Source organism: Mandrillus leucophaeus, unplaced genomic scaffold (assembly GCF_000951045.1).
Source record: "Mandrillus leucophaeus isolate KB7577 unplaced genomic scaffold, Mleu.le_1.0 Scaffold215, whole genome shotgun sequence".
Taxonomy (NCBI): domain Eukaryota; kingdom Metazoa; phylum Chordata; class Mammalia; order Primates; family Cercopithecidae; genus Mandrillus; species Mandrillus leucophaeus.
In genome coordinates, this window is record NW_012102199.1 from 1,824,936 (window position 1) to 1,850,813 (window position 25,878).

General features: G+C 51.6%; 1 protein-coding gene across 1 annotated transcript in view; it reads right to left on the bottom strand.

The window, feature by feature from the left end:
- The window catches only part of EPS15L1 (epidermal growth factor receptor pathway substrate 15-like 1), an 86,171-nt gene that overhangs the window by 10,013 nt on the left and 50,280 nt on the right, over positions 1-25,878 (bottom strand). Inside the window, exons 13-15 of the mRNA XM_011980630.1 lie at positions 21,765-21,825; positions 20,729-20,811; positions 12,111-12,243 (exon numbers count right to left, since the gene is read on the bottom strand). Coding sequence (XP_011836020.1) covers positions 12,111-12,243; positions 20,729-20,811; positions 21,765-21,825 — 277 coding nt within the window. The remainder of the gene's footprint in view (positions 1-12,110; positions 12,244-20,728; positions 20,812-21,764; positions 21,826-25,878) is intronic.

Below are 25,878 nucleotides of genomic sequence, written 5' to 3' on the forward strand. Positions count from 1 at the left end.
AACCTAGGGCTTCTTTCCCGGCTATGCCTTGTCCCTCCGCCTGGAAGGCGCTCCCACCTGGAATCCATCACAGGTGGGGGCCTTCTCAGGGAAGAAATGGCAGCCCCTTCCCCATCAGGCCTGCGTTCAGCTCTGCAGCCCAGCCCTGGGGCTAGGAGTGGCCCTGAAAGACAGTGGGGACATGGTGGCCACCCCCTTCAGCCTGGCACCGGTTGCTGTCAGCCTGTTTCTTAATCCAAGCAAAGGGCTGTGTCCCCCCAACAATTGCTCGTATGTTCAAGTCCTAACCCCTGTGCCTTAGAATATGACCGTATTTGAAGATAGCATATTTAAAGGGGTAACTGAGTTAAAATGAAGTCAGAGAGTCAATGACTGTCCTCACTGAAAGAGTTTAGGACACAGATCTATGCACAGAAACAGCCATGTGACGATGCGCCAGGCCAAGGGGAAGCCTCAGAAGAAACCAACAGCACTGGCGCCTTGATCTTGGACTTTGAGCCTCTAGAACTGCGGGACAATCCATGTCCACTGTTTAGGCTGAGACAGAGCAAGTGTGAGCAGGCAGCCACCAAAGCCACGGGCAGGGGCGCCCTGGGGGACAATGTGAGAGTGTCCTGCACCCTAGAGCCTGTGGGTTTGCAGCGGGGAGAGACAGTGACCTCAGCCAGTCTCTGGAGCCCCTGCCTGCCTCTGCCCAGCCTCTCCCTCCACGGGAAAGCCCCCCCATGCCAGGGCCCCTCACCACTCTGTCTGCTTCCCGTGGCACTGGCCTCTGGCACGGCCGAGGGTCAGCTCTGTGAATAGCGGGCCCAGCATATTCATACAAATGCCAGCCAATACTGCCCCATGTCCCTGGTGCCCTCCAGCCCAGGGCTCGCCACAGTGGGCTTCAGGAGGTCCTAGTGAACCAGGTGCCACCTGTTACAGATTCCACAGGTCTCCAGGGACCTGGGGCCCTTTGGAGCAACACCCTGGGGAGCAAGAAGGGAATAAAGGCATCTGGCCTTCCTGGTTTGCAGGAAACAACGATGTTACTGTGCCGGCTTGCCTATTTATTTTTCCTCGAATACCTATGTGATATGGATCAAATCGCAAGATTCTAGCAGAGGAAACAGGAAGTGTTTCCAGGGGAGAGGCTCAAAGTCCCAGGACACGGTGTAGCCCCCTGGGACGGGCAGCAAGTCCAGGATGGACACTGCTTGATTTCTCGAAGCCGTTCCTGCAGGGAATGATGATCTGAGGCAGATCTGCAAGTATCTGGAGAGGGGTGTAAAGGGAGGACGCCCCAGCCAGGCCCCCAAGAACAACCGCCACGGTACCGAAGGTTCAAATAAATCAGTCATTTTTGAGCTGCTTTTCTTCTTCTTTTCAATGAAGATCTGCCTCCCTTGGTTTGGGGGGTTTAAAAAAGAGATTGGTTTTTGGGAGGAGTGGTTAAGAATTCTGCCTGCTACCATTTCAAGCTGAGGTTTCTGATGCGCAGAGATGATCGGAGATGAAAAGCTTCGTTCACACCAAGAACTGCCTGTGCCTGGTTTTGCTCTGTTGCCGAAACCGTTGTTATTTAGAAATCATGACTATGGTAATACGAAACCAGGGCATATCAACTGCTGGCCTCTTGTTTTCAGAAGGAAAAAAAAAACAACAACAACCGTTTTTTTCTCAGTTGTTAGTGTTTGTGCTTTGGCAAAGAGGCGATTTTGGACCTGACATGTGTGAGGTCGGCCGAGTGCCCGGTCCAGCTCTTGACCTTGCTGATGACGGAGGCTTTGTGCAATTGAAGCCCCCAGCATCACTGCAGGGCCACGGCCCTCAGCCCAAAACTTCCCACTTTTGCTCAGCGATTTATTTTTAGCAGCTGTATTTTTCAAACCTTCTAGGTCTAGTTCCTGCTTTTTATGTAACCACTTCTGCTAACTCCTTAATCGTTTTTTCTGATTTTCTGAGGTGTAGCTTATCTCAAACGTGACAAAGTAACTTTAATGTGCCTCTAGTCCCTAAAGCAAAAGCTGCAACGCGCACCCACGGCAGGGGTTTATACTTTTTCATGGCTCCAGAAAACATGAGTAAGGAGACAGCTTTACTGATGTGCATTTCAGAAAAGGGGACAGAAATCCTGAAAACAAAACCCAGAAAAGTTGGTATAGAAACATCTGGGAATGATGGCATTAAACCGGGTATCAGGCATCATCCCGGCACCCGGTTTGATGCCATCATTCCTAGATATTTGTGGCGGGAACTACCGGGGCCCACAGCAGACGGCAGTGAATCAAGACAAATGAAATTAAAGACCCTCGTGGGTGTGCTGACTGCCTACCGCAGGGAGACTTCATTAACAGGGGGCAAGGGATACAAGATTGAAGAAAAGGCAAAATAGAACTTATTTTCAAACCACAGCAGTTTCAACAGTTACCCAAGCGGTGTACCGAAACCACACACAGGACTGACTTTAGCAAAAACAATATGAACCAAATGGTTTACCACAGTGTGTGCTGTTAAAAAAAAAAAACAAAAAAAAACTTGGTGGCCGGCTCCACCCTGATAGAAATTTCTTTAATTCTCCTATTTCTGCTATTTCTCAAGCTTCTTCTCGAGGTTGCGCACGTCCCTAGCACCCGGGATCGGGGCTGTGATGGGCTGGCTCTGCTGCACTAGTGTTCTTGGTCAGCAAAGTTTTTCGGGGTTCTGACTTTTCTATCTTGCTTTGCAGGAAGCCCTCCGCTTAAAAGCATCCTCAAGAGCTGGGTGCAAAAAAAAAAAAAGAAAAAGAAAACACAAAAAACAAAAAATAAAAAAACCAATTGAACAGAAATATACAATTGCAAACCCTAAAAACGGCGAATGCTATAAAAATCTTGGAAAGGAAATTCCCTTGGTTTAAATTTTTTGCTTAGGAGGAGAATAAAAGGCTTGCGTGAGGTAGGGTCTTAATCAATCTGATTAATAAAAATATTAGAAATAAACATGTGAGAGAGAGAGAGAGAGAGTGTATGTGTGTATGTGTTTGATCCTGGCTAGGTTCTATTTACACAGTGCTGCACTTGGAAAAGGCAGTTCTGTGGATGAGAGATAAATACAAAACAAAAGAAAACAAAAAAATACAAAACAAGGGTTTGTGGTCCGGGCAGCTGCCCACCTTCGCTGCTATCCTATACAACACAGAACCATCACACAACTGTCACTCATCCTACACAACAGTGAACACACACACAAAAGCATCATTTATCCTACACGACGGGACACACACACACAACCATCACTGATCCTACACAACAGTGGACACACACACACAACCATCATTGATCCTACACAACCGGGGACACACAGCCACAAGCATCACTGATCCTACACAACGGGACACACACCCACAAGCATCACTGATCCTACACAACAGGGGACACACACACACAAGCATCATTGATCCTACATAACACGGGACACACACCCACAAGCATCACTGATCCTACACAACAGGAAATGGCCACACAACTGTCATTCATCCTGCACAATATGGACACTCACACAACACCCATTCATCCTATACAACAGAGGATGCCCACACAATTGTCATTCATCCTGCAGAACACAAGACACCCACACAACTGTCATTCACCCTACGCAACAGGTGATCCCACACATCTCTTGTTCATCCTGCACAACAGGCACACCCACACAACTGTCATTCATTCCACACAACAGGTGATCCCACAAAACCATAATTCACCCTACACAACACAGACACCTACGCAACTGTCATTCACCCTACACAATCGGTGATCCCACACAACCACAACTGTCATTCATCCTACACAACACAGAAGCCCATACAACTGCCAGGCTTCTGAGTCACACTGCATAGGAGAGCAGTGGCCCAGCTGGGGCACCACCCCAGCAGAGCTCATCCAAGGCCACTGGTATGTCTTATTCCTCCCTCCCCATCCTGCCAGAAGAAAAGCTACAGGGAGAGGGGAGAAAGAGAGAAAACAGTACAGGTTCTAAAACTCATCACTGCTGGGGACTTGTCTTGAAAAAGAGTGCTTTTCCCTAACACACGTCAACGTCTTCCTCTGGCTCCCATCTAAGATGCATGAGGGGAGTTCGTTTTTTACAATATAACACACGGGACTACATAAGGGACCCGCAGGCTGGGAGTCCTGCAGGCGCCAGCCCCGCGCGCGCTCTGCCTTAGATCAAAGCTGTGTCAAGCAGCACAGCCCTGGGAGATAAGAATCTGAGGTCCCTGCGATCGCAGCGTTGAGATTTTCCACTAAAAATATTTACCAAATTTTGAGAAAATCTGCTTCATGCATTGAAGGGAACAGGATGAGGTTTGGTTCTGAACTGTTGAGAAAAGCTGAACAAATATTTACTACGAGCCACTGGTGGCCGGTGTGTTTTCCTGCCCTGTGAGGTGTGTGAGGTGGGCAGGGGGCTGTTGAACCCGATGGCTGCGGCCTCATCTTGCCATTAAAAGAAGAAGAAACGGGGGAGAAGGTGCCGTGCTTTGGGGTCCTCAAAAGGCAAATATCATTTGAAGTGAGAAATAACAATTTTCTAGAGGTTACCACAAAAGGCTCCCATGACATTTACATAAAACCTTCCAGGCAAGGGTTGCTCTAGCCCTGGAAGAAAAAAAAGGGTGTGCGTGTGCACACGTGTGTGTGTGTGTGTAGGGTGCGGTATGTGATTTGGAAATGAATTTACAAATCACAAGCCAGTCTTTGTGACAAAAATAATACAGACTGGCAGGTGTCACAATTCTGCCTTATTTGAAAAATCGCATTTGCTCTCTGGCGGACACCTTTGACATAACCTGCGTGAATACCCCTGGGTGTCAGCCCCATCCTCTGGGGGGATTTCCAGGGAGAGATGCTATCTATGCATGAGCCAGGCACGGGGAGCCCTGACGGAGCAAGGGAGCCCAGTTTTGTTCCTCCCTACGGAGACTGCCAATGTCACAGATGCCACCTCTGCAAAGGGTGGGAGGGCGCCTTGCCCACATGTAATAAGATCCCTGAGCGTCGTGCAGCGAGTCTGAGAGCTGGTTAGGGGTCGTGCATGGAAGGACCCAAAAGAGCCCCTGGGAGGGGAGGAATTGAGGCGCAGAGCCCACGAGGAGTTCCCATGGTGGGGGACACTTGGGAAGGCATCAGGTCTGGAGAGGGGCTGCCACTTTTGCTCTTTATGGCCAGATCCCCCGTTGCCTGAGTGCATATGCTATTTTGCAGTTAGCAGTGGCAGGCGAGGGGTGCTGACTTGGGGCTTTGAATGGGAGAGATGAAAGATGAGGGGCCATATTCACCCCGCCAGAAAAGCAGGGAGGCAGTGTCCAGAGCTGCAACCAGAGCCCCCTTCTGAGGCATCTGCCCCGGCCCTCACCTCCCTCAGGTGGAGCCTCCGCCAAGCAAGGGGTTGAGGTGTCCTGGAGGCAGGTATACCCGATGTCCCCAGGGCGACGGCTCCCGTCTGTTCACACCTATACTCAGATGCTGGGGTGGGACAGCCCAGCCCCTCTAGGCCTGCACCCCACCCCACAGCCCCCCAGGCCCCAGCATTTGCACCCCACTGAACGCCAGATGATAATCAAGTCACACAACACTCCCTGGATCCGCCTCTGGGTACAGTGTGCCCAGGTAGGCAAATGCTTCTATTTTCAAACTCAGTGGTCTTTACAGAACAGAAAGTGCTGCAAACGGCAATCTGCCTGCAGTCAGTTTAAACATACAAGGCTGACATTCCTCCCTCTCAGAATGGGACCGTTCCTTGGCACTGACAGCGGGTTTCACCCAGCCCTAGGACAGACTTTCCAGAGGGCTCAGACGGAAGCTCCGAAGCTTCCTTGACCACAGCAGTGCTGGGGGATGGGGGCGTGGGCAGGAAAGAGGGACTCCACCTGGTTGGTCGTTTTAGGCTCCTTGGGACCCCCTCCCCATCCTGGCTGGCAGGCAAGTGCCAGAATTTTCCAGGCCCCTTGAGATGGTGGAACCACTTGTCCCATTGTAGAACTTCACATGTACCCACCGGATTATCTCTCTGAGATCATCGTGGGAACGGAATTAAAGTAGTTAAGTTCAAGGCTGAGGTGCTAACCGCAGGGTTCAAATGGAAATGCCATTTTTAAAGTGGATCTTGTGCAATCAACAAAAGGTTTTGGGACCCACATGGGCACATGACGGGGAGAGGTCACTGAGCCCTGGTTTCGATGTTGGCCTGGCGTTTCAGAGGAGCGGGAGAGCTGGCAGCACTTAGGACCTCAGGGCTTCCTCGGTGGCTGCATCCTGTGTGGCACTCCCCACAGGGAGGTCAAGAACCCACGGCCACCCTGGGTGGACGCCACACACAGGTACGGGAGGGGCTTGTTTTGCAAGGGGAAGAATGACTTTTGTCTTCTTTTGGTGAGACAGCTGTTCGAATCAAACAGGACAGCCGCTGGTTAAACTGGATCTCATGTCACTTAGGTAAAAGCTGTTCGTTAGTGCAATTGTGGGGAGGGGGTGAAAAGACATCATGCTCATCACTATCACCTATGTGGCTTTGTTTAGGAGGTGAAAAGGTCATTAGCAGTAATAAAATGATCATTAAATTTGGGAGAGGTTAAAGGTGACTGACTGGTTAGCGGTGGAAGTGCACTGGCTGGTGTCACCGGGCGCTACAGGCAGGAACCGCAACGCAGGGCTGCGCTGGCAGGAAGTGGCAAGGGTGGGGCCGGTCGCAGGATCCCACTATCGCAGCGGGGCTGAGGCCCAATCACTGACACCCACACAGCCGTTTCCTGCACTTAAAAAAAAAAAATCTGTTTCTCTCTTTGCAAATCAACAACTTTTACCTAGAAACTCTTCAGCGGTGAGCTCTGACTGATCTTGATCTCCGGTCCGTTGCAGAAAATACACCATTGTTTACCTGGGGGAGGTGTGTGCCATGGCTAACTTTAACCTAACTCTAACTGACAGGTTTCGGCGGCCTGCCGGGTCTGTGCTGCATCTGCCTGAAAGAAACCAGTTTCTTCTGCCCCAAACAGACAGCTGCTGGTTATTTAATACCTTGATATACCTTTCTAGAAAAGACCTCCAGACAAGGAGAACTTAAGTGCCCACACCAAAGCTCCATGCATGCCGCAAGGGATGGCCCTTGGTGGTCCCCCAGAGTATGCTTTCTGGCTTAGATCGAGACAGAACTGAGTATGTGGCCTTGAGAGCAGATGGCCAACTGTGGGCTACTCAGGTGTATGCTGTGACCGGAACTCTCCCTTGAGGAACCTCTGCAGGTTCCCAGGTGGAGGGGTCCACCTGTGACTGTCCGGGTCAACATCTGTCTGCCTGTGCACCCACACCACATGTCGGCCACACCAAATGTCAATTTCACCACAACTGAGCTTTCAACAAAATTTAAAAAGCAGTTCCCACGGAATTTGAAAACTGCAGCCTCTAGAACACAAGAGACAGCACCAAAAGCCACACGTGACTCAGACCCAAACTCACATTTGGTCCTGTATGAGCAATGACCCACAGAGGACCCTGGAGCCCTCTTTGACGTTCAACTCCCTGCACGCTGATTTTTTTTAACGGAAAAGATTTCCACTAAACTGTGACCTCACAGGGAGAAAAGGGCCCCATTAACAACTCCCGGAATGTGTGCAGCTACCTCAGCTGCCCAGGCTGTCTCTCCTGGAAAAGGTGCCCATGGCAGAAGCTTGTGTCCCGGTCCCTGTGCCCCAGGGTGGGGATGGGGGCTACAGACCACACACGGCACATCACCATGCAAGGTGCTTCACCCACACACCCACCTGCTAGGCCTGAGTGGATCCCATGGTCGGGCAGGAAAACTGGGGCTCAGGGAGGTTAAGACCCACCTGGGGCCTCCCTTTCCTCCAACGTCCAGAAACCAGCCTGATCAAGCAGTCCGCTGGATTCTAGCAGGACTGGCCGCCCAGAGGACAGAAGGAAGCGGCCTCAGTTCTCCTGTCCTGGCCTCACACGTCAGCCATTTCCTGGTACAGAGGCCTAGCAGGGCTCTAGAAACCTCTGGGTGCCCTGAGACGGACAAACCCTGGATGAGAGCATGGGACATCAGACGTGTTCCATTTGCCAGGCGGAGAGATGACAGAAAAGCTTGTTCCTTCACTGTGATTTTCATGAGTGTAGGTGTCACGCTGTGTGCATGATGTTTAAGACTGCTCGCTGGACAGTCTATGGGTCCTTCAGTCTTTCTGTCAGTCCGTCTGTCTCCACCAGCTCACAGCTTAACCGCCAGGCCCACAGGGGCTCCCATCTCACCTTCCTCCTCACTCAGCCATGCTGGGACCCATGCATCTTACACAAAGCCATAGCATCTGGGAAGCCCCGGAGTGACCAGGGGCAGGTGGCCATCATTGTGTGCTGGCCGTGTGGTCTCCCTGAGCAGAAAAAGGCTGGGGTAGCAAGAAAGGCAGAAAGGTGTTTTTTTTTGTTTTTTTTTTTTTTAAGAAAACATGAAGTCCAGCAATTTGAAAATGTTGGACTTTATGCTTTCTTAAAAAAATAAAAAAATCACAGACTACATTCACTATCTCCTGTCTTAAAGCCAAGAAAACAGGAGATCTGCCTTGTGTATTCCTGGCAAACTTTCTGAGCACGACTTCACTCGACACTCATTTGCTGACTGCTCTTGCCCACAACCAGAGAGGCCTCCTGGGCTGCACGTGGGTCTGTGCTGTGTGGCCAGGAACCGGGAAGGGAATTGTGCAGAGCTGGGCTCCGATTCCCTTGACCAGAGAGCCAGGGTAGGGCAAGCAGCTTCCTTCGCAATCCCCCAAAGAGCCAAACACTTCTCCCCAACATATGACTCATCAAAAGGTCAACCAGTGGGTCATCTGTGGTGTTCGGTGTTCTGATTGTTAGAGGTTAGTACGGAATCACAGCACAAATAATGCTGCAAGCTCAAACGGCAACCACCACACGGTCTGTACCTACCACCCAGCAGCGTGTACAATGCAGAATTTTTCTGTTCAGCCATTGCTTCTGGGTAAAAGAATCAAATGAGAAATATTTAGGCCTCCACACAGATCTGCAGTTGCTCCGGACTTAAAATGCTGCGCATGCATTTGCTGTTTTAGAGAATGTTCTGAAGCTCATAGCTTGGTTCTCGTTACTCCTATCTTGGGGCAGGAGGCAGGTCACTGGGTGTAGACCTGGCCCTGCTGCCACCTTGCTGCGTGACCTTAGGGAGCCCCCATGACCTCCCCCCTCCCTTTCCTCTTCCAGGAAATGGGCATGGCCTGGCCTGTCTCTCTCACGGGTCTTGCTGGGACCTAGTGCGATAAGAACTGTGCAGGCGCTTCCTAAGGGCCCGTCGAAGTTAATATATCTCTGCAGAACGCCGAGGGGCATAGCAACCATCGACCACAGCAGAACAAAGATGCAGTGGCTTGCGCCACTAGCCAAGGAGCCCAGGACCCCCTGGGTCTCAAATTGTGCAACAGCTCCCTAAAAAGCCTCAACCCTGAAACTGGCCCAAGGAAGTCACCCAAACCCCTGGTATCAAACGTTCTACTTTTAACAAGCATTCTTTTCTGCTTTCGAAGCCCACAGCACACTAAGAGCAGAAGCCAAGGTGGGGTGGGTAGGCTTGCAGGGGAGACACAATGGGAGGTGACAACTGAGGGAAAGTTCAAAGGCAGACCCAGCGCTGGGTTTAGGTACATGGGGAGGCGGGGGTGGCGGTTTCCATGAAACACTGAAAATGAAGCTTTGCACCTGTGAGCTGTTGAGTGGGATGGCTCCTCCTCAGGGCCCAGCAAATACGGCACTGCTCGGCAAGTGTGTGCACCCATATGAGAATACATGCACATATGTGCAAATGTGTGTACATGTGTGTAAGCACAAAGAGTGCGCATGCGTGTGCACATTTGCATGCATGCATGATGCAATATCTGTGTACTGCTCACCATCTGTGTACTGCTCACCTGTATACATGTATGTGTTCACATGTGAATATGTACATGTCTCAATGAATGCATGCACATATATAAGCATGGAGGGTGCTCACGCCCAGCTGTTATCTATGAGAGCACGTGTGTGTCCAGGTATGCACAATGTAGTATGTGAGTGCGTGCTGCTCATCTCTGCGAATGCATGTGTGTGTTCACAAGTGAATATGCACACATGTCCACAGATGCATATAAGCATGGAGAGTGTGCATGGAGGAGGTGCATGGGAGAGTGCGTGCATGCATGTATACGCGTACATGCAGGCACATGCGAGAATACTCGTGACGCAGTATGTGTGTGAAGGCATGCTCACTTGTATGCACGTGTGTTCACATGCAAACAGGTGCATGCATGCATGTGTCTGCAGGCGTGGAGGATGTGTGTGTACACAGGGTACACAAGTGCATGCAAGAGTGTACATGTGTGCATGCACATATATGCATTAATACATGGCTGCACGTGGGAATGTGCACATGCGTGTGTGCCAGCTGTGTGCATGCATTGTGATTACGCATATATGTGTGTGTACATGTGTGCTTCTGCTCCCATCTTTTAGGCAAGTGAAGAGGCCCACTGCCATTCCATCAGGAGGCCAGCAAGGATCCCTGAAGAGCCACTGCCTCTGTGTAAGGTACAGGCGGCCTCTTGCAGATGGAAGGGAGTCCCTTTGTTGTTTTGTTTTTCCTCCTCTTGATGGTAAATGTCTTTGATGTGTGGCTTACAGAAATGATCTCTTTACCCATCTGTATCTGCTCAACAGTTCACAGAAAATCTGCTCTAAATCCACACAGCCCATACTTGGTCATACTTTTTCTCCTGACTCATCCACGAGAAAGCCAACCTGGGCACTGCAGGCTGGGTCCCCATCCTCCTGAGAGAAGGCCATGGCCAGCCCAGGGGACAGGAGGAGAGAGCCGGTGTTGCAGAAATAACTTCCCCTATGTTCACCTCTACTGACAGGTGGCCCATGTGCAGGACCGAGAGTCACTCGTAACTAGTGAGCTGGGGGCACGCGGAGCCTGCTAGGTCCATTCCAGGACCTGCGATGACACCGGGGCTGCAAAGTGAGGCCAGTGGCAGATTCCAGGGGAGGGGCAAGTGCAGGCAGGAGGGTGAGCACCGCTTCCCTCGCTGGAGCTGATGGAAAGGGTTCGGGGGCACACCCTGTCCAGGGAAGACGGGTAACAGAAGGCATGATCCTGGGAGTGTGTGGGTCTCCTGTGGCTGCCCACAGTTCGACAGTGTGGGGAACACTGCCTGGAGGCTAGAGAATGGGAGGCATCCCAGACCGGGGCACAGACGGAATAGGCAATGACCGGTAGATAAATGGATGAGGGAGCTGCAGCGACTCCTTCTGCCACTTGAAGCAACAGCTTTCTGTTTGAGAGTCTGGTCAACTGGCCGCCAGCCTACCTCTATCACATGAGAGAAATTCCACGTGTGAGTTAAAGGGCTTCAGAATCTTCAGGGGATCCTTGAGGGCCATTGGTAGCACCGGCCATGGGGAAGAGGGGCAGGGCCTGTAGGAAGCCCCCTCCTCAGAGCCATGCGTCTAGATGCCTGGGCGAGCTGGGGCGGAAGGGAGCCCCGAGCCATCCTGCCTCCTCACATCAGATGCCGCCAAGGACAATTTCCCGCTCCCTCCACTCTCAGTCCTGAAGCAGCTGGGAAGGGACTGGACCAAGAAGTGACTCCTGCTGCCCTCACCCCCCAGAGGTCCTCCTTGAGCACAGACGGGGAGAAGGATGGAAGAGAAGAGGCCGGAATGGCCACAGGGCTACAGGCCATGACTGGCTCCTAAAGTGTAGCCGGGGTGTCGGGGTGGCACTGACATGCTCGGGCAGAGGCTGCACGAAGCGCCCCCAGTCACAAGGGTGGCTCTAAGGCCAAGGCTTTGTGCACTCCAATACAGAGCCAGACGCCCAGGGGCCCACAGGACGGGGCGAGGGCCAGCAGGCGGGAGGCACACACCACGCACACATGGCGCTTGAGTGGACCTGGGCGGCTGGGCCGGGAGGACCCTCTTGCTCCCCACACAGGGTCCTGCGGCATCTGCTGCTACTCTGGGCTGGTGAGCAGGGGGGCCCTGGTCCCCCGCCATCCTGCACCGGCAGGCGGCGGCTGCGAGAGAAGAAAGCTTACTGACCGCTGGGCGGTTTAGGCCGTGGAGGAGCGGGTTTCTTCGGAGGCAGAGCAGGAGTGTCCTGTTTACTTTTAAAGGGGTCATCTGAGAATCCTGCCCCTCCCAAGGAGGAGGTGAAAGGGCCAGAAGGTGGGGGCTGTAAGAGAGGACACGAAAGAGAGGCAAAAATAGTTGTTAAAACAAAGGTGACGGATGTCCACTGAACAGACGCTCATGCTCCAAGGGCCCTGGCGAGGCCTCCTACCCTCCGGACTGCACATCACGGCCTTGCTCGGACGTGGGGTCTCTCTCAAGCCCCGTGCTTTCCTCCACCCTCAACAGCAGGGGCCCTCCGGCCTGTGGGTGATAAGTAGAGAGCAGTCCCATCCCTCCACGGGCTCCCAGCACCAAGGGCATCCCCAGCCACAAGGGGCACAGTGGCTCTTTCCTGACTCCAGGACTTGGCACACAGGGTCCCTTGGGCCTCCTGCTTACATTTCAGAGACACGCCCCACCCTCACCGCTGTGCTGGCTGTGGTGCTTGGCGCATGCCCTGCTGTGCCGCCTCCCCACTGAGCTGGCTGGTGTGGTCACTACCTTCAGTTAGTGACGGGCAGCTCCAGGTGCTGGTTCAGCTGGCACCAGACCTTCCTCCTCCATGCCACTGGGCTGCACACGAAGCACCCGAGGTGGGAGCGCACCCTCACATGCCCTGCCCACCCCCACTGGTCAGCACGCCCACACCGCCTCCACTGGGCTCTGACCACCTCTGGCCTGGACTCTCAGCCAGCCTCCATCACACCCATCCACATCCTCCACCCCACACCTGCTGCCTCAAACCCAAATCGGACCACATCCTCCAGCTTAAAGAGTGAGACAGTCAGAGACAGTTATAACAATTGGATAGATGAATGGATGGTGGGTGGGTAGATGAATGGAATGGTAGCTGGATGAATGGATAGACATATATGTGGATTAATGGACAAATGAATGGCAGGTGGGTGGGTGGGTGGGTGGATGGATGGATGGGCAGGCAGGTAGAGACAGGGAGGCAGGTGGGTGGTAGACAGGGAGGCAGGTAAGTGGCAATGTCTCGCAGGTAGGTGGGTAGGCACTTCCTACGGGGAAGCTCCAAGCTCTCATTAAGGTATGCAGGGACTTTATCACTGCCCCGGCCGCCTGAATTTCAGGCTCACCTCTGAAGTCACCCCTCCCTTCACAATGCCTCCTTAGTCCCCAGAACTCACTGCACCCCCAGCTGCTGACTCAGCCTCCTGTTTCCATGCTTTGCACACTCAGGTCTCCTGCTGGGGAGCTCGGCTTACCTCGTCCACCAGGAACCCCTCTCCTTGCTCAGAGCCTGGCTGGACCCCACTGCCGTCCCTCAGAGCTCTCCCAGGGCTCTCCCTGGGGCCACTTCCTGCCACCCATGCCCGCACTGCTTACTGAGCCACAGAGACAGGGTTCCAGGCCTCTCCCACCTGGAGGGCAAGCATAGTCCCCTTCCAGGCGCCTGCTGCCTCCAGGCCTGTGATGAGCAGATATTAAGCGCTGCCACCTGGAGGGATGCTTGTCCCTCACTTGGAGCGCCGGTGCGGCACAAGGGAGCCAGGGTCTCCATCAGCCACAGAAGGGCTGGCGCATCTCAGGCATGTGAGGGAAGGGGCTGGGGTGTCCCAGGAGGGAGAAAATCACTTTCTATGGGAAGAAGATGGATGAGGAACCACTCTTACTAAAACAGAAAATAACTAAGTGTGTAATAAAATAGAAAATAACTACATTTTTACTAACAGAGGAAACACATTGTTACAAAAATGCAAAATAACTAGGAAATTATAGGACAAAGAGATAACATTGAGACAGGAAACAAAATGAACGGGCAGAAATAGGGGTAAAAATGGTCATGTGTTCCTGGCTGGGCGCAGTGGTTCACGCCTGTAATCCCAGGACTTTGGGAGGCCGAGGCGGGTGGATCACAAGATCAGGAGATTGAGACCAGCCTGGCTAACACGGTGAAACCCCATTTCCACTAAAAATACAAAAAATTAGCTGGGCGAGGTGGTGGGCGCCTGTAGTCCCAGCAACTCGAGAGGCTGAGGCAGGAGAATGGGGTGAACCTGGGAGGCGGAGCTTGCAGTGAGCCGAGATCCCGCCACGGCACTCCAGCCTGGGCGACAGAGCGAGACTCCATCTCAAAAAAAAAAAAAAAAAAAATCATGTGTTCCTTCAAGAGCATAGAAAAGAAAGATCAGAGTGGGGCAGAGATGGAGGGAGGGGCCCGGGGTCTTTAACTTTCTCCCCAGCAGGGCAGGCCTAGAGACAGAGAACAGGTCAAGAGCACAAAGGCACACTTCCAGGATTTCCCTCAAGAATCCGGATGCAACAGATCGCAGATGTGGGGGAAAAGGTCTAACACCACCTCCAGCAGACGGTCCTAGAGGTATGGCCGCCTCTGCCTCCAATGTCTAGTCACACCGACGCAGCCAACTAAGGGTCCAGTGTCTAGTTATGCTGACACAGCCATCCAGGCCTTCAGCATCTAGTCACACCAACGCAGCCGTCTAAGGCTCCAGTGTCTAGTCACACAGACGTGGCCATCTAAGGCTACAGCATCTGGTCACACCAAGGCAGCTGTCCAAGGCTCCAGCATCTGGTCACACAGATGTGGCCATCGAAGGCTCCAGCATCTAGTCACACAGATGTGGCCATCGAAGGCTCCAGCATCTAGTCACACAGATGTGGCCATCTAAGGCTCCAGCATCTAGTCACACCAATGCAGCCCTCTAAGGCTCCAGCATCTAGTCACACCAGTGCAGCCATCTAAGGCTCCAGCGTCTAGTCACACAGATGTGGCCGTCTAAGGCTCCAGGGTCTAGTCACATAGATGTGGCCGTCTAAGGCTCCAGTGTCTAGTCACACAGATGTGGCCATCTAAGGCTGTAGTGCCTAGTCACACCAATGCAGCCATCTAAGGCTCCAGCACCTCGTCACACAGACACAGCCATCTAAGGCTCCACCATCTAGTCACACCAATGCAGCCGTCTAAGTCTCCAGCATCTAGTCACACCAATGCAGGCATCTAAGGCTCCAGCATCTAGTCACACCAGTGTGGCTGTCTAAGGCTCTAGTGTCTAGTAACACAGATAAGGCCATCTAAGGCTCCAGCATCTAGTCACACCAGTGCAGCCATCTAAAGCTCCAGTGTCTAGTCACACAGATGTGGCCGTCTAAGGCTCCAGTGTCTAGTCACACAGATGTGGCCATCTAAGGCTGTAGTGCCTAGTCACACCAATGCAGCCGTCTAAGTCTCCAGCATCTAGTCACACCAATGCAGGCGTCTAAGGCTCCAGCATCTAGTCACACCAGTGTGGCTGCCTAAGGCTCTAGCGTTTAGTAACACAGATAAGGCCATCTAAGGCTCCAGCATCTAGTCACACCAAAGTGGCCATCTAAGGCTCCAGTGTCTAGTCACACCAATGCAGCCATCTAAGGCTCCAGCATCTAGCCACACAGACGTGGCCACCTAAGGCTCTGGCATCTAAAACATAGACGTGGTCATTTAAGGCTCTAGCGTGTAGTCACACAGACACGGCTGTCTAAGACTCTAGTGTCTAGTCACGTAGATGCAGCCATCTAGGCTTCCAGCATCTAGTCACACCAATGCAGCCGTCTAAGGCTCTAGCATACAGTTACACAGACATGGCCGTCTAAGGCTCTAGCATCTAGTCACACAGACGCGGCCATCTAAGTCTCCAGTGCCTAGTCATGCAAAGGCAGCCATCTAGGCCTCTAGCATCTAGTCACACCAACACAGCCATCTAAGGCTCTAACATCTATTCATACAGACGGGGCCATGTAAGGCTCCAGCCACATCGATGTGACCATCTGAGGCTCTAGCATCCAGTCACACCAACGTGACCGTCTGAGGCTTTAGTGTCCAGTCACATCAATGTGGTGGTCTAAGGCTCTAGCAACTAGTCACACTGATGTGGTTGTCTAAGGCTGTAGTGTGCAGTCATACCAACGTGGCCATCTAAGGCTCTAGTGTCTAGTCACACCAACATGGCCGTCTAAGGCTCCAGGGTCTAGTCACACAGATGCAGCCATCTAAGGCTCTAGCATCCTGCCACATTGACACAGCTATCTGAGGCTCTAGCTTCCAGTCACACCAATGCAGCCATCTGAGGCTCAGGTGTCTAGTCACACAGATGCAACTCTCTAGGTCTCTAGCATTTAGTTGCACAGACATGGCATTTAGGCCTCTGGAGTCTAGTCAGAGACGTGGCCACCTGTGTCTCTGGCAGCTAGTTATAGAGATGCAGTCATCTAGGCCTCTAGCATCTAGTTACAGAGAGATGCATCCTTCTGGGCCGCTCACGTCCTGTCACAGACATGGCTGCCTTGGACCTTGTGTGGTCCTAGAGTCGAGGCTGCTCAGCCCAGTCAGAGCCACATCAGAGACAGAACAGGGAGGTGACCCCTCTAAGAGGCAGCCTACCCATTCCAGGTCCCCCTGACGAGGGCAGAGACAGACGCCCTCAGGGAGGGGAAGGGGCCCCAAAGGCTCCTGCACAGACGACCCCGCCAGATCCCTTCCCTGGGCTTCACGCCACCCTCTGGAGCCGCCCAGGCAGGAGACACTCGCTCTGTGCTGATCTTCTCACCTAATAGGCCCAGTTACCTGGCAGGGGGTCCCACAGTCAGCACCTCTGCCTTACACACAAGGAAACTGAGGCACACAAAGGAGGCGCAGCCTGCCCAAATCACACAGCAGGTCCAGGTCTGCAGCAGATCTGGGACTGCCACATCGTCTGCCTCTCAGGCTGGGGCCTCCAGACGCTGCCCTCAGCTGCCAAGGGCCACCCCAGTTGTAGGTCCAGGGCCTCATCCTGGGCAGAATGTTCTGCCCAGGCTGGAACCTCAACCCTGCCACCTACTCAACGCCCTGTGCCTCGGTTTCTTCATCTGTAAAATGGCAAGAGTGACAGAGCTCGGAGGGCTCCAGCAAGAAGGAAATGAGGTGACATGTGACAGGCATCCGTCCACCCACTGGCACTAGGTAAAGTTGGCACATGGACTACACGATAATGATCACACCAAGTATGAAGCCGCGACTGGAATCTGGGAATGCCCCACCTACTGCCCCAGCTGTCCCCAGGCCTGTCCGAGACACGAGGGGCAGGGTCGGCTTGCGGCTTAGCTTTAAAATGGGCCATTTAGGATCGGCTGTTTGGGTAAGAATCGGGGAAAGAACACTGGCCCGTCTGTGGGTGCTTCTGCCATTCACGGAACACATCCCTGGGCCTAGGACCCATGCAAGTCCCCCGCAGCCTGGGATGGGCAGGCGAGCAAGTCTAGATGGGAAGTGGTGTGATCGGCTGGGCCTTGTCCTCCCTAGACGTGTGCTGGCTTCTGGGCCACATCTCCAAACTCGGAGTGGAACCTCGGTCCCAGTGGCTGCAGTGAGCCTTTCCACCCTCTGCGTCATGTAGTAAGACCCGGGCAAGTAAAACCACACTCAGCCTGGACATCCAAAGTTGTAAGACCTGGTGACACACTCAAATCAGAGCCGCCTGACCCTCAAGGCTGACTGGGGACACCTCGGGCCAAGCCGGCTTGGTGCCTCCCATGTGTGTTTAAACCCACGAGGCCAATCGGCAACTTGCGAGGCGACAGGCTTCCAATAAACGCCTGGCACTGCCTCCACAGTGAATCAGATCACTCCTAGCGCCAGAACGCCCGCGTCATTTCCGAATCCCAATTTTCATGACTTCAAGTTTCCCAAGAAGCCTCCTTGGGGACTCCACTCTTTCCTACTCAGGCAGCGGCTTCAAGGAAAGTTGCTATTTTTAGAAAGGTTTCAGTAAAGCTGTCAGGGGCTCTCTGGGCTCGGCAAGAGTGAAGTGTGCTTAAAATAAAAGGAAGACAGAAAAAGCTACTATGAAAACCAGCTCTAAGAGAAACACACGTTTGAGTTCACCAGTTGAAGAACTGCTTCAAAACAAAAGACTGAATTTTTAAACAGCAGCCCTAAACATCAACGCACAGCTTTAAACGATTGAGAAGTTGCTAAAAATGGGCTGACGACTAACCCAATATTTCACAGATGGCTTTTTTTTTTTTTTTTTTTCAGGGCAGGGGAGGGTGAAATAAGTTGGACTCTTGTTTTTATTCTCAAATGCTCCCTGAAAACATACTTTGGGGAGTCTGTTTTTAAAGCGAGCTGATGTCACGTAGGTTTGACACTGTCTAGAAAAATCTCTTCAGGTGAGGGTGGGGCCTCAACTAAGAGTGCAGGCCCGAAGAGCCTCCCAAAGTAAACTTCTAGAATTAGACTCTGGGCTGTGACTCTCCTCAGCAAAGCCACACAGAGGTAAGGTGCTTCAATTCAGGGACTTACAAAAGGGCCTCTCCGCCCTGCTCAGATGGGGAAAAGTTGATGATGGTTTGTTTTTTTTTTTAAAAAAAAAAAAAACACCTTCTTGCCACTTTCGTTTCCCTTAGCATTTTATTTATATCCACAATGTTGTTCTTGAAAAACAGAAAGGTAACCAAAAAGGAAAAACCGAGTTACAAGGTCAGGGTTGAGCTCAGAATGTGGCTGTACAAGTGTCATGAAGGCAGCTGACGGAACGGTGGAATCAAAACAAGATAGTATTGGAGACCCATTTTCCACAGCTCCGTCCAACTCTGTCCTAGCCTGGCACCGCCAATAGGAAGTGAGACCAGCTCTGAAATCACAGCTGCATGTGTGTGAAGAGCCCCTGGTTTCAGGGCCCAAGGACAGGCAGAGGGCGGTCATTAGACCCCGGCCCTAGTCCAGGTTCTGCTAGCTCCCCGCTCTCCACTCACAGTGAGAGGAGGAAGCCAGAGCCAGCCTCCCAAAGGAAGAGGAGTCCATATGCGACAACCAGAAACGACCAGGACCCCTGCCTTAGGGACTGCTGCCACCGTGTGGCCAACGTTTTCTGCTTTCGGGAGATGGTTTCCCGCCTGCCCAGGAGCCTGTGCAGCGGCCCCTAAATCTCCTTCCCCTGGTGCCCTCCTGGCCAGTCCCAAACCATGTCACAGCGTGGCATGTAAGGGATGGAGGCCTTCTCCGTGTGCTGGAAGGAGGGGGCGCCACACCAGGGCCTCTGGGCTCCCTCTGCCCAGGCTCATCTGTATAAACACACACCCTACCTCGGTCAGAAGTGGGATTTGCTGCGTCGCCAGGGCACTCACACACGCGTCTTTGAAAACCTGAACAGAATCTCAAGTGCTTCTCGGAATCTGTGTTCTGTGATCACAAGTTGCGACCGCTGCCAACCACAAGATGCCCAGAGACTTGTTTGCTCCACCAGCTGAGTGAACGCGGGGCAGCCGAGTCACACTGGCACCTGGGGCACCCGGGCATGGGGCCGGCGGGGTGGGGAGCCCCAGGGGGCCTCATGCCTGGGGCATGCATCTTCCAGGTACTCCTGGGGCTCCCTCCCCTCACCACCTTCAGGCTGATAGCAGCACCCACAGACACGGGGCCCAGCTGCTCCAGGGGACCCCCCCACTGGCCACCCCTTACCACCTGGGCCATGGGGTCTAGGAAGGGGGCTGTGTTCTGCTTGTGGCCACTGCCTCTTCCCGCAGCGTGGACGATGCCTGGGCCTCTGCAGGTGGAACGCGTGAGGAAAGCAGGCCCCTGCAGCCCCCCGAGGACAGAGCCCATCCACCCCTGCCTGGGGAGTACCAAGAAGGGACAGAGTGGATGCAGGTGTCAGGGACGGGGCACACCTCACCTGCTTTTCTTCATTCCTGCCAAAGAAACACGCTCCTGGCTCAAACAGGGAGATATACAATTCACAAGGAAGCACAGTAGTGCCTCAGCCCCAGCCTCTTTCCCACTCACCATGGCCCCCATTTCCAACTTTCCAGCAGTTTCTTCTGGAAGGCACCTCAGTCGTAAGGGGCTTCTATTATTATTTTTTGACTTGTCCATTCTGGACGTTCCCTGTTGAATTCTCTATGCTACCTTAAAGATTAGCTCCAGCCCCACTGCCAGCCCCTGGAGAAGCCCTACAGCTGTCTGGGACCAGAGTCACAGTGAGTTCAGGTCACCGTGTGGTGAGGGCCGGACGCAGACGGGTCCAGTCTGGTAACGAGTCTCGCTGCTGTCCTCCTTCAACAGTTCACTCCTCACCTGTGGATCCGTCTGCATTTATTCATGGAGCCTGGCCCTCACTTTTCAACATCCCTCGAAAGTTCTGTCACACGGGCAGCTCCGAACACTGCTGGCCCGCTTTCCCCGGATGCCTTGCACCTGCGAGTCTGCTGCCCACGGCCCTCTTGAGACGCCTGTGCCCAATGCCTTCTCGAGTTTCTACTTGGCCATGGCAATGACTTCACCATCTGAGACCCGATGGTCGTGAGACACCAGTGGGAGCCGGGGGAGCCCAGGGCACCTTTGCCACTGGGATGAGTCAGGGCTCACCCTGAGGGACTGAAGTGCATCGGATCACAGCCGTGGGTGCTTTCCAGGCCTAACCTTGTATTTGAAAGGTGCCGGGGAGATACATACGTGACATGAACAATTACGCCTGGCAGCCCACACCATGACAAGAGGCACAAAGACACTAGCAGAGGCGCGGGAGCTCCGTGGAGGGCTTTACCTTGGACATCTGGCTGAAGTCGGCAAAGCCTTCAGCACTATTGAAGGACCCACTTCCGAAGGGATCTAAGGTTCCAAAGGGATCTGCAATCGGCACCAACAAAGTCAGAGTTACAGGTCTTTAAGAGACACACCTTCTGGGGTGGAGGGAAAATGCTAGATGGCTCCTGAACCAGGAGACTCAGGAAGGCTGCATTTATTCATTAGACACGCGTGTCTGCATGAAGGTCCCTCGGCAAGGCCTGCCTGCCCACTCTGGCGCGGCGAGACGGTTTCTCACTGTGATGACCGCTCTGGGAGGGCCAGCATCATTCACGGTCATCGGAAGAGTGACAAGTTGCTGTAGGGGCATGGCCCCTGGGTCCTGCTGGGTCTCACTGGGTCAGGAGGGGAGGAGCAACTCAGGGTGACCCGCCACCCACACGATTTATGCAGGGCGGTGTCTTTGGATAGAGGTTTTTGCTGTGTTTTCTCCTCTGACCTGGAAGGGATTTGCCTAGAGTACTGGATATACTCGCCTATGATCCGCCCCGCACAAGCTGCAGGACCAAGCAGGGCCTGTTCCCAAAAGAAAGGGGGTGTCCACAGATGCTCCCATTGCGTAAAGGCTCGAGCGTACATCTGTGAGTTCTACACTGTGAGATGGGGTTCCTTCAAACACAGAACCCACAACACAGGCCAGTACCTGGGGTCAAATTTTGGATTTCTTTTAGGCAGAAAACCCAAAGATACAAACCAAAGATTTATAAGGAGGAGTGAGTAACAGTAGTTAATATCACTGGTGCTATTACTGAATTCCTACTGCGAAAATTCCCTTCCAGAAAGATGCCAGCGCGTGCCGTGCCTGGGAAGAGGAGCAGCAGGGGATGCTTGTTTTGGCCTAATGGGCTCAGGCCAGGATCTGGGTGCCACTGACTAATGACACAAACACAGAGGCCACACTGGCTTTGGGAGTGAAAGTGTTAACTGGGTGGGGAGGGGAGGCTCTGCTACTGCCCGAGGAATAGTCAGGAAGGAAAATAAGCCATGGGTCTCACCTGATCCTTTTGAGGAGACACTGGAGGATGAAAAGGGATCACTGGATTCAAAGGGGTCGAGCTGAGTGAAAGGAGAGAGGAAAGAGTAAAAAGCAGTTCATTTGGTCCATCACCCATTCATTCAACCAGACTTTCCTGACGTCGAAGTACAACATCCAGTGCCAGGCCGGAGGGAAAGTGGAATGATTAAAACTCAACCCAGGCAGAGTAAAATCGCAACAGATCAATCCTCCTGCATATAGCACCTATCGACCTGGACAGAATACCCCCAAAATTACAAATACAAAAAGCAGTGGCCTGAAGGCTGGGAAGTGAACAAGGCAGGGAGAAGACTTTGGAGGAGAATTTGAATGTGGCAGAAGAACACAGCAGGAGGCTGAGTTTCCACTCCGCCAGCTACAGCAGGAGAGCACAATGCGGGTGCCTAAGATTCTGGTAGAATCTGAACACCGGAGGATGGAGCCCAGAGACAACCACTCCCGGGAAAAGGGAAGGGAATCAGGATGGAGGGGCAGAGATGTAAGCCCTGAACTTCATGATCCACTCTCCCCCTGTCTCAGACTGGTCCCTGCCCATGCAAGCCTGGGGGGACTCAAGGCAGCCTGCAGCTGAGGCCACAAGAACTGAGCCGGGATTGGAGCTTCTGCCATCTGCTGGAGAGTGTCTGCACTGTGAGTGCCACCAAGTTAACTGCCTGCTGAAACAAATCCATTCCTGCTCTTTGGAGAAAACAGACTACAGTCTGGACACAGAACACTCACCATGCATCAGATACATTTCTAAACATACAAGGAACTGGAAACATGTGACCAATTCTCACCAGAAAAGACAATCAGCATAGCCAATCTCAAAATAACCCAGATGGTGGAACTCTGAGACAGGGACAACGTAAAACGGTGATTATAACTGTGCTAAATGAGGAAAAGGAAAATACACTTAAAATGAATGAAAAGACAGGCGACCTTAGCAGAGAAACAGAAAGTATACAAAAGAAACAAATGAAAGTTCCGGAAATGAAAAAGTGTATCTACAATAAAAACTTCATCGCCGGGGGCAGTGGATCACCCGAGGTCAGGAGTTCAAGACCAGCCTGGACAACATGGCAAAACCCCGTCTCTACTAAAAATACAAAAATTAGCCACGTGGGCGAGGCACAATAGCTCACACCTGTAATTCCAGCACTTTGGGAGGCCAAGGCAAGTGGATCACCTGAGGTCAGGAGTTCAAGACCAGCCTGGCCAACATGGTAAAACCTGTTTCTACTAAAAATACAAAAAATTAGCCGGGTGTGGTGGTGGACACCTGTAATCCCAGCTACTTGGGAGGCCGAGGCAAGAGAATTGCTTGAACCCAGGAGGCAGAGGTTGCAGTGAGCCGAGATTATACCATTGTACTCCAGCCTGGGCAACAACAGTGAAACTCCGTCTCAAAAATAAATAAATAAATAAGCCAGGCTTAGTGGTGCATGCCTGTAATCCCAGCTACTCAGGAGGCTGAGGCAGGAGAATGGCTTGAACCTGGGAGGTGGAGGTTGCAGTGAGCTAAGATTACCCCACTGCACTCCAGCCTGGGCGAAAGAGCAAGACTCTGTCTCAAACAAACAAACAAACACTCCATTAGGTTAGCTAAATAACCAGTAATAAAAGAAAGAGTAAGTGAAGTTGAAAACAGAGCAGTAGAAATTACTCAATCTGAAGAAAAAGGAGAAAAAAGAATGAAAAGATAAATAAATAGAGCCTCAGGAACCTGTGGGACAATAACAAAGGGTCTAACATCCATGTAACTGGAATCCCAGAAAGAGAGGGGAGAGAAAATGGGGCAGAAGAAACAAATTAGGAGAACTGACAGCTGAAAACTTACCAAATTTGTTTTGTTGTTGTTGTTTTGAGATGGAGTCTCGCTCTGTCACCCAGGCTGGAGTGCAGTGGCACAATCTCGGCTCACTGCAACCTCTGATTCCCGGGTTCAAGCGATTCTCCTGCCTCAGCCTCCCAAGTAGCTGGGATTACAAGTGTGCACCACCACGCCTGGCTAATTTTTGTACTTTTAGTAGAGATGGGGTTTCACCACATTGGCCAGGATGGTCTTGAACACCTGGCCTCAAGTGATCCGCCCGCCTTAGCCTCCCAAAGTGCTGGGATTACAGGAATGAGTCACTGAACCGAGCAATGAAAACTTACCAAATTTGTTGAAAAGCATAATTTACAGATTGAAGAAGCTAAGCAAAGCCTAAACAGTATAAACACCAAGAAAACTACACCCAGAAACTTCAAAAACTACTGAAAACCAAAGATAAAGAGAGAATCTTGAAAGTAGCCAGAGAAAAACCATCTATTACATACAGGATAACAATGAAAGAATACTCTTCTTCACCGGGCGCGATGGCTCACACCTGTAATCCCAGCACTTTGGGAGGCTGAGGCGGGTGGATCACGAGGTCAGGAGATCGAGACTATCCTGGCTAACATGGTAAAACCCTGTCTCTACTAAAAATAAAATAAATTAGGTAGGCATGGTGGTGGGTGCCTATAGTCCCAGCTACTTGGGAGGCTGAGGCAGCAGAATGGCGTGAACCCGGGAGGTGGAGCTTGCAGTGAGCTGAGATTGCGTCACTGCACTCCAGCCTGGGCGACAGAGCAAGACTCTGTCTCAAAAAAAAAAAAAAAAACTCCTCTCATCAAGGACAATGTAGGCTGGAAGGCAGTGGAAAAACACGCTAAAAGTGCTAAACGAACAAACAAAAGCCCAACAACCTACATCAAACGCAACGTCCTTCAAGAATGACAACAGGCCTGGCACAGTGGCTCATGCCTGTAATTGCAGCACTTTGGGAGGATGACACGGGCAGATCACTTGAGTTCAGGAGGTCAAGACCAGCCTGGCCAACATGGTGAAACTCCGTCTTACTAAAAATACAAAAATTAGCCAGAAATCCCTTGAACCTGGGAGGCAGAGGTTGCAAAAAAAAAAGAGTAACAGCTGGGTACAGTGACTCAAGCCTGTGATCCCAGCACTTTGGAGGGGCTGAGGCAGGAGGATTGCTTGAGCCTAGGAGTTTGAGACCAGCCTGACCAACATATAGAGATCCAATCTCTACAAAAAATAAAAAATTAGCTGGGTGTGGAGGTACATGCCTGTGGTCCCAGCAACTTGGGAGGCTTAGGTGGGAGAATTGCTTGAGCCCAGGAGGTTGAGGCTGCAGTGAGCCAAGATCACACCACTGCACTTCAGCCTGAGCAACAGAGTTAGACTCTGTTTCAAAAATAAAAACAAAAAAGTGACAATACAGTCGATTTGCACTATAAGAAGTGCTAAAGAAAGTTCTTTAGGCTGAAGGAAAATGATAATGGAGGGAAATCCACTCTTTAGAAAGAAATGAAGAGTATCAGAAATGGTACATATTTGGGTAAAACTAAATGACTACTTTTTTCCTTTTTCTTTAAAATAACCACAATGGATTAATGCAAAAATTATAAGGGTCTTATGGAGTTTCTAATGTATTTAGATGTATGATATTCACATGACGGCTATAACATAAGACATGCTGGCTGCAAGGGTGGGTGGACAAATGGTTGCAATTTTCTACATTTTACATGAGATAATACAATACTAACCTCAAGTAGACTATGAAAAGTTAAAACTGTACACGGTATTTCCTAAGCAACCTCTAAACACTCATTAAAAGAGGTATGATTAAAATAATAAAAGGCCAATAGATAGAATTCCAAAAAACATTCAAACAATCCAAAAGAAGGCAAGAAACAAAACATGGGATAAAAAGCAAGCAAATAATAAAATAGTAGACTTAAACCATATCAATAATTACATTAAATGTTAATGGACTAAACATTCCATTTACAAGGCAGGGACTTCTGACTGGATAAAAAAAAAAAAAGCAAGTCGCAACACTACACTGGTTACAGAAGACATCTATCAGTTTTAAAGACCCAGGTAAGTTGAAAGTAAATGGTTGAAAAATGATATATCATATAGTGAATAACATGAGGAGAATGAAGTGATAAAACAGACTTCAAGACAAAGAACATCACCAGAGATCAAATGGGAACCTTTTATAATGATAAAAAGGTTGTTGTGTCAGGAAGACACAACAATC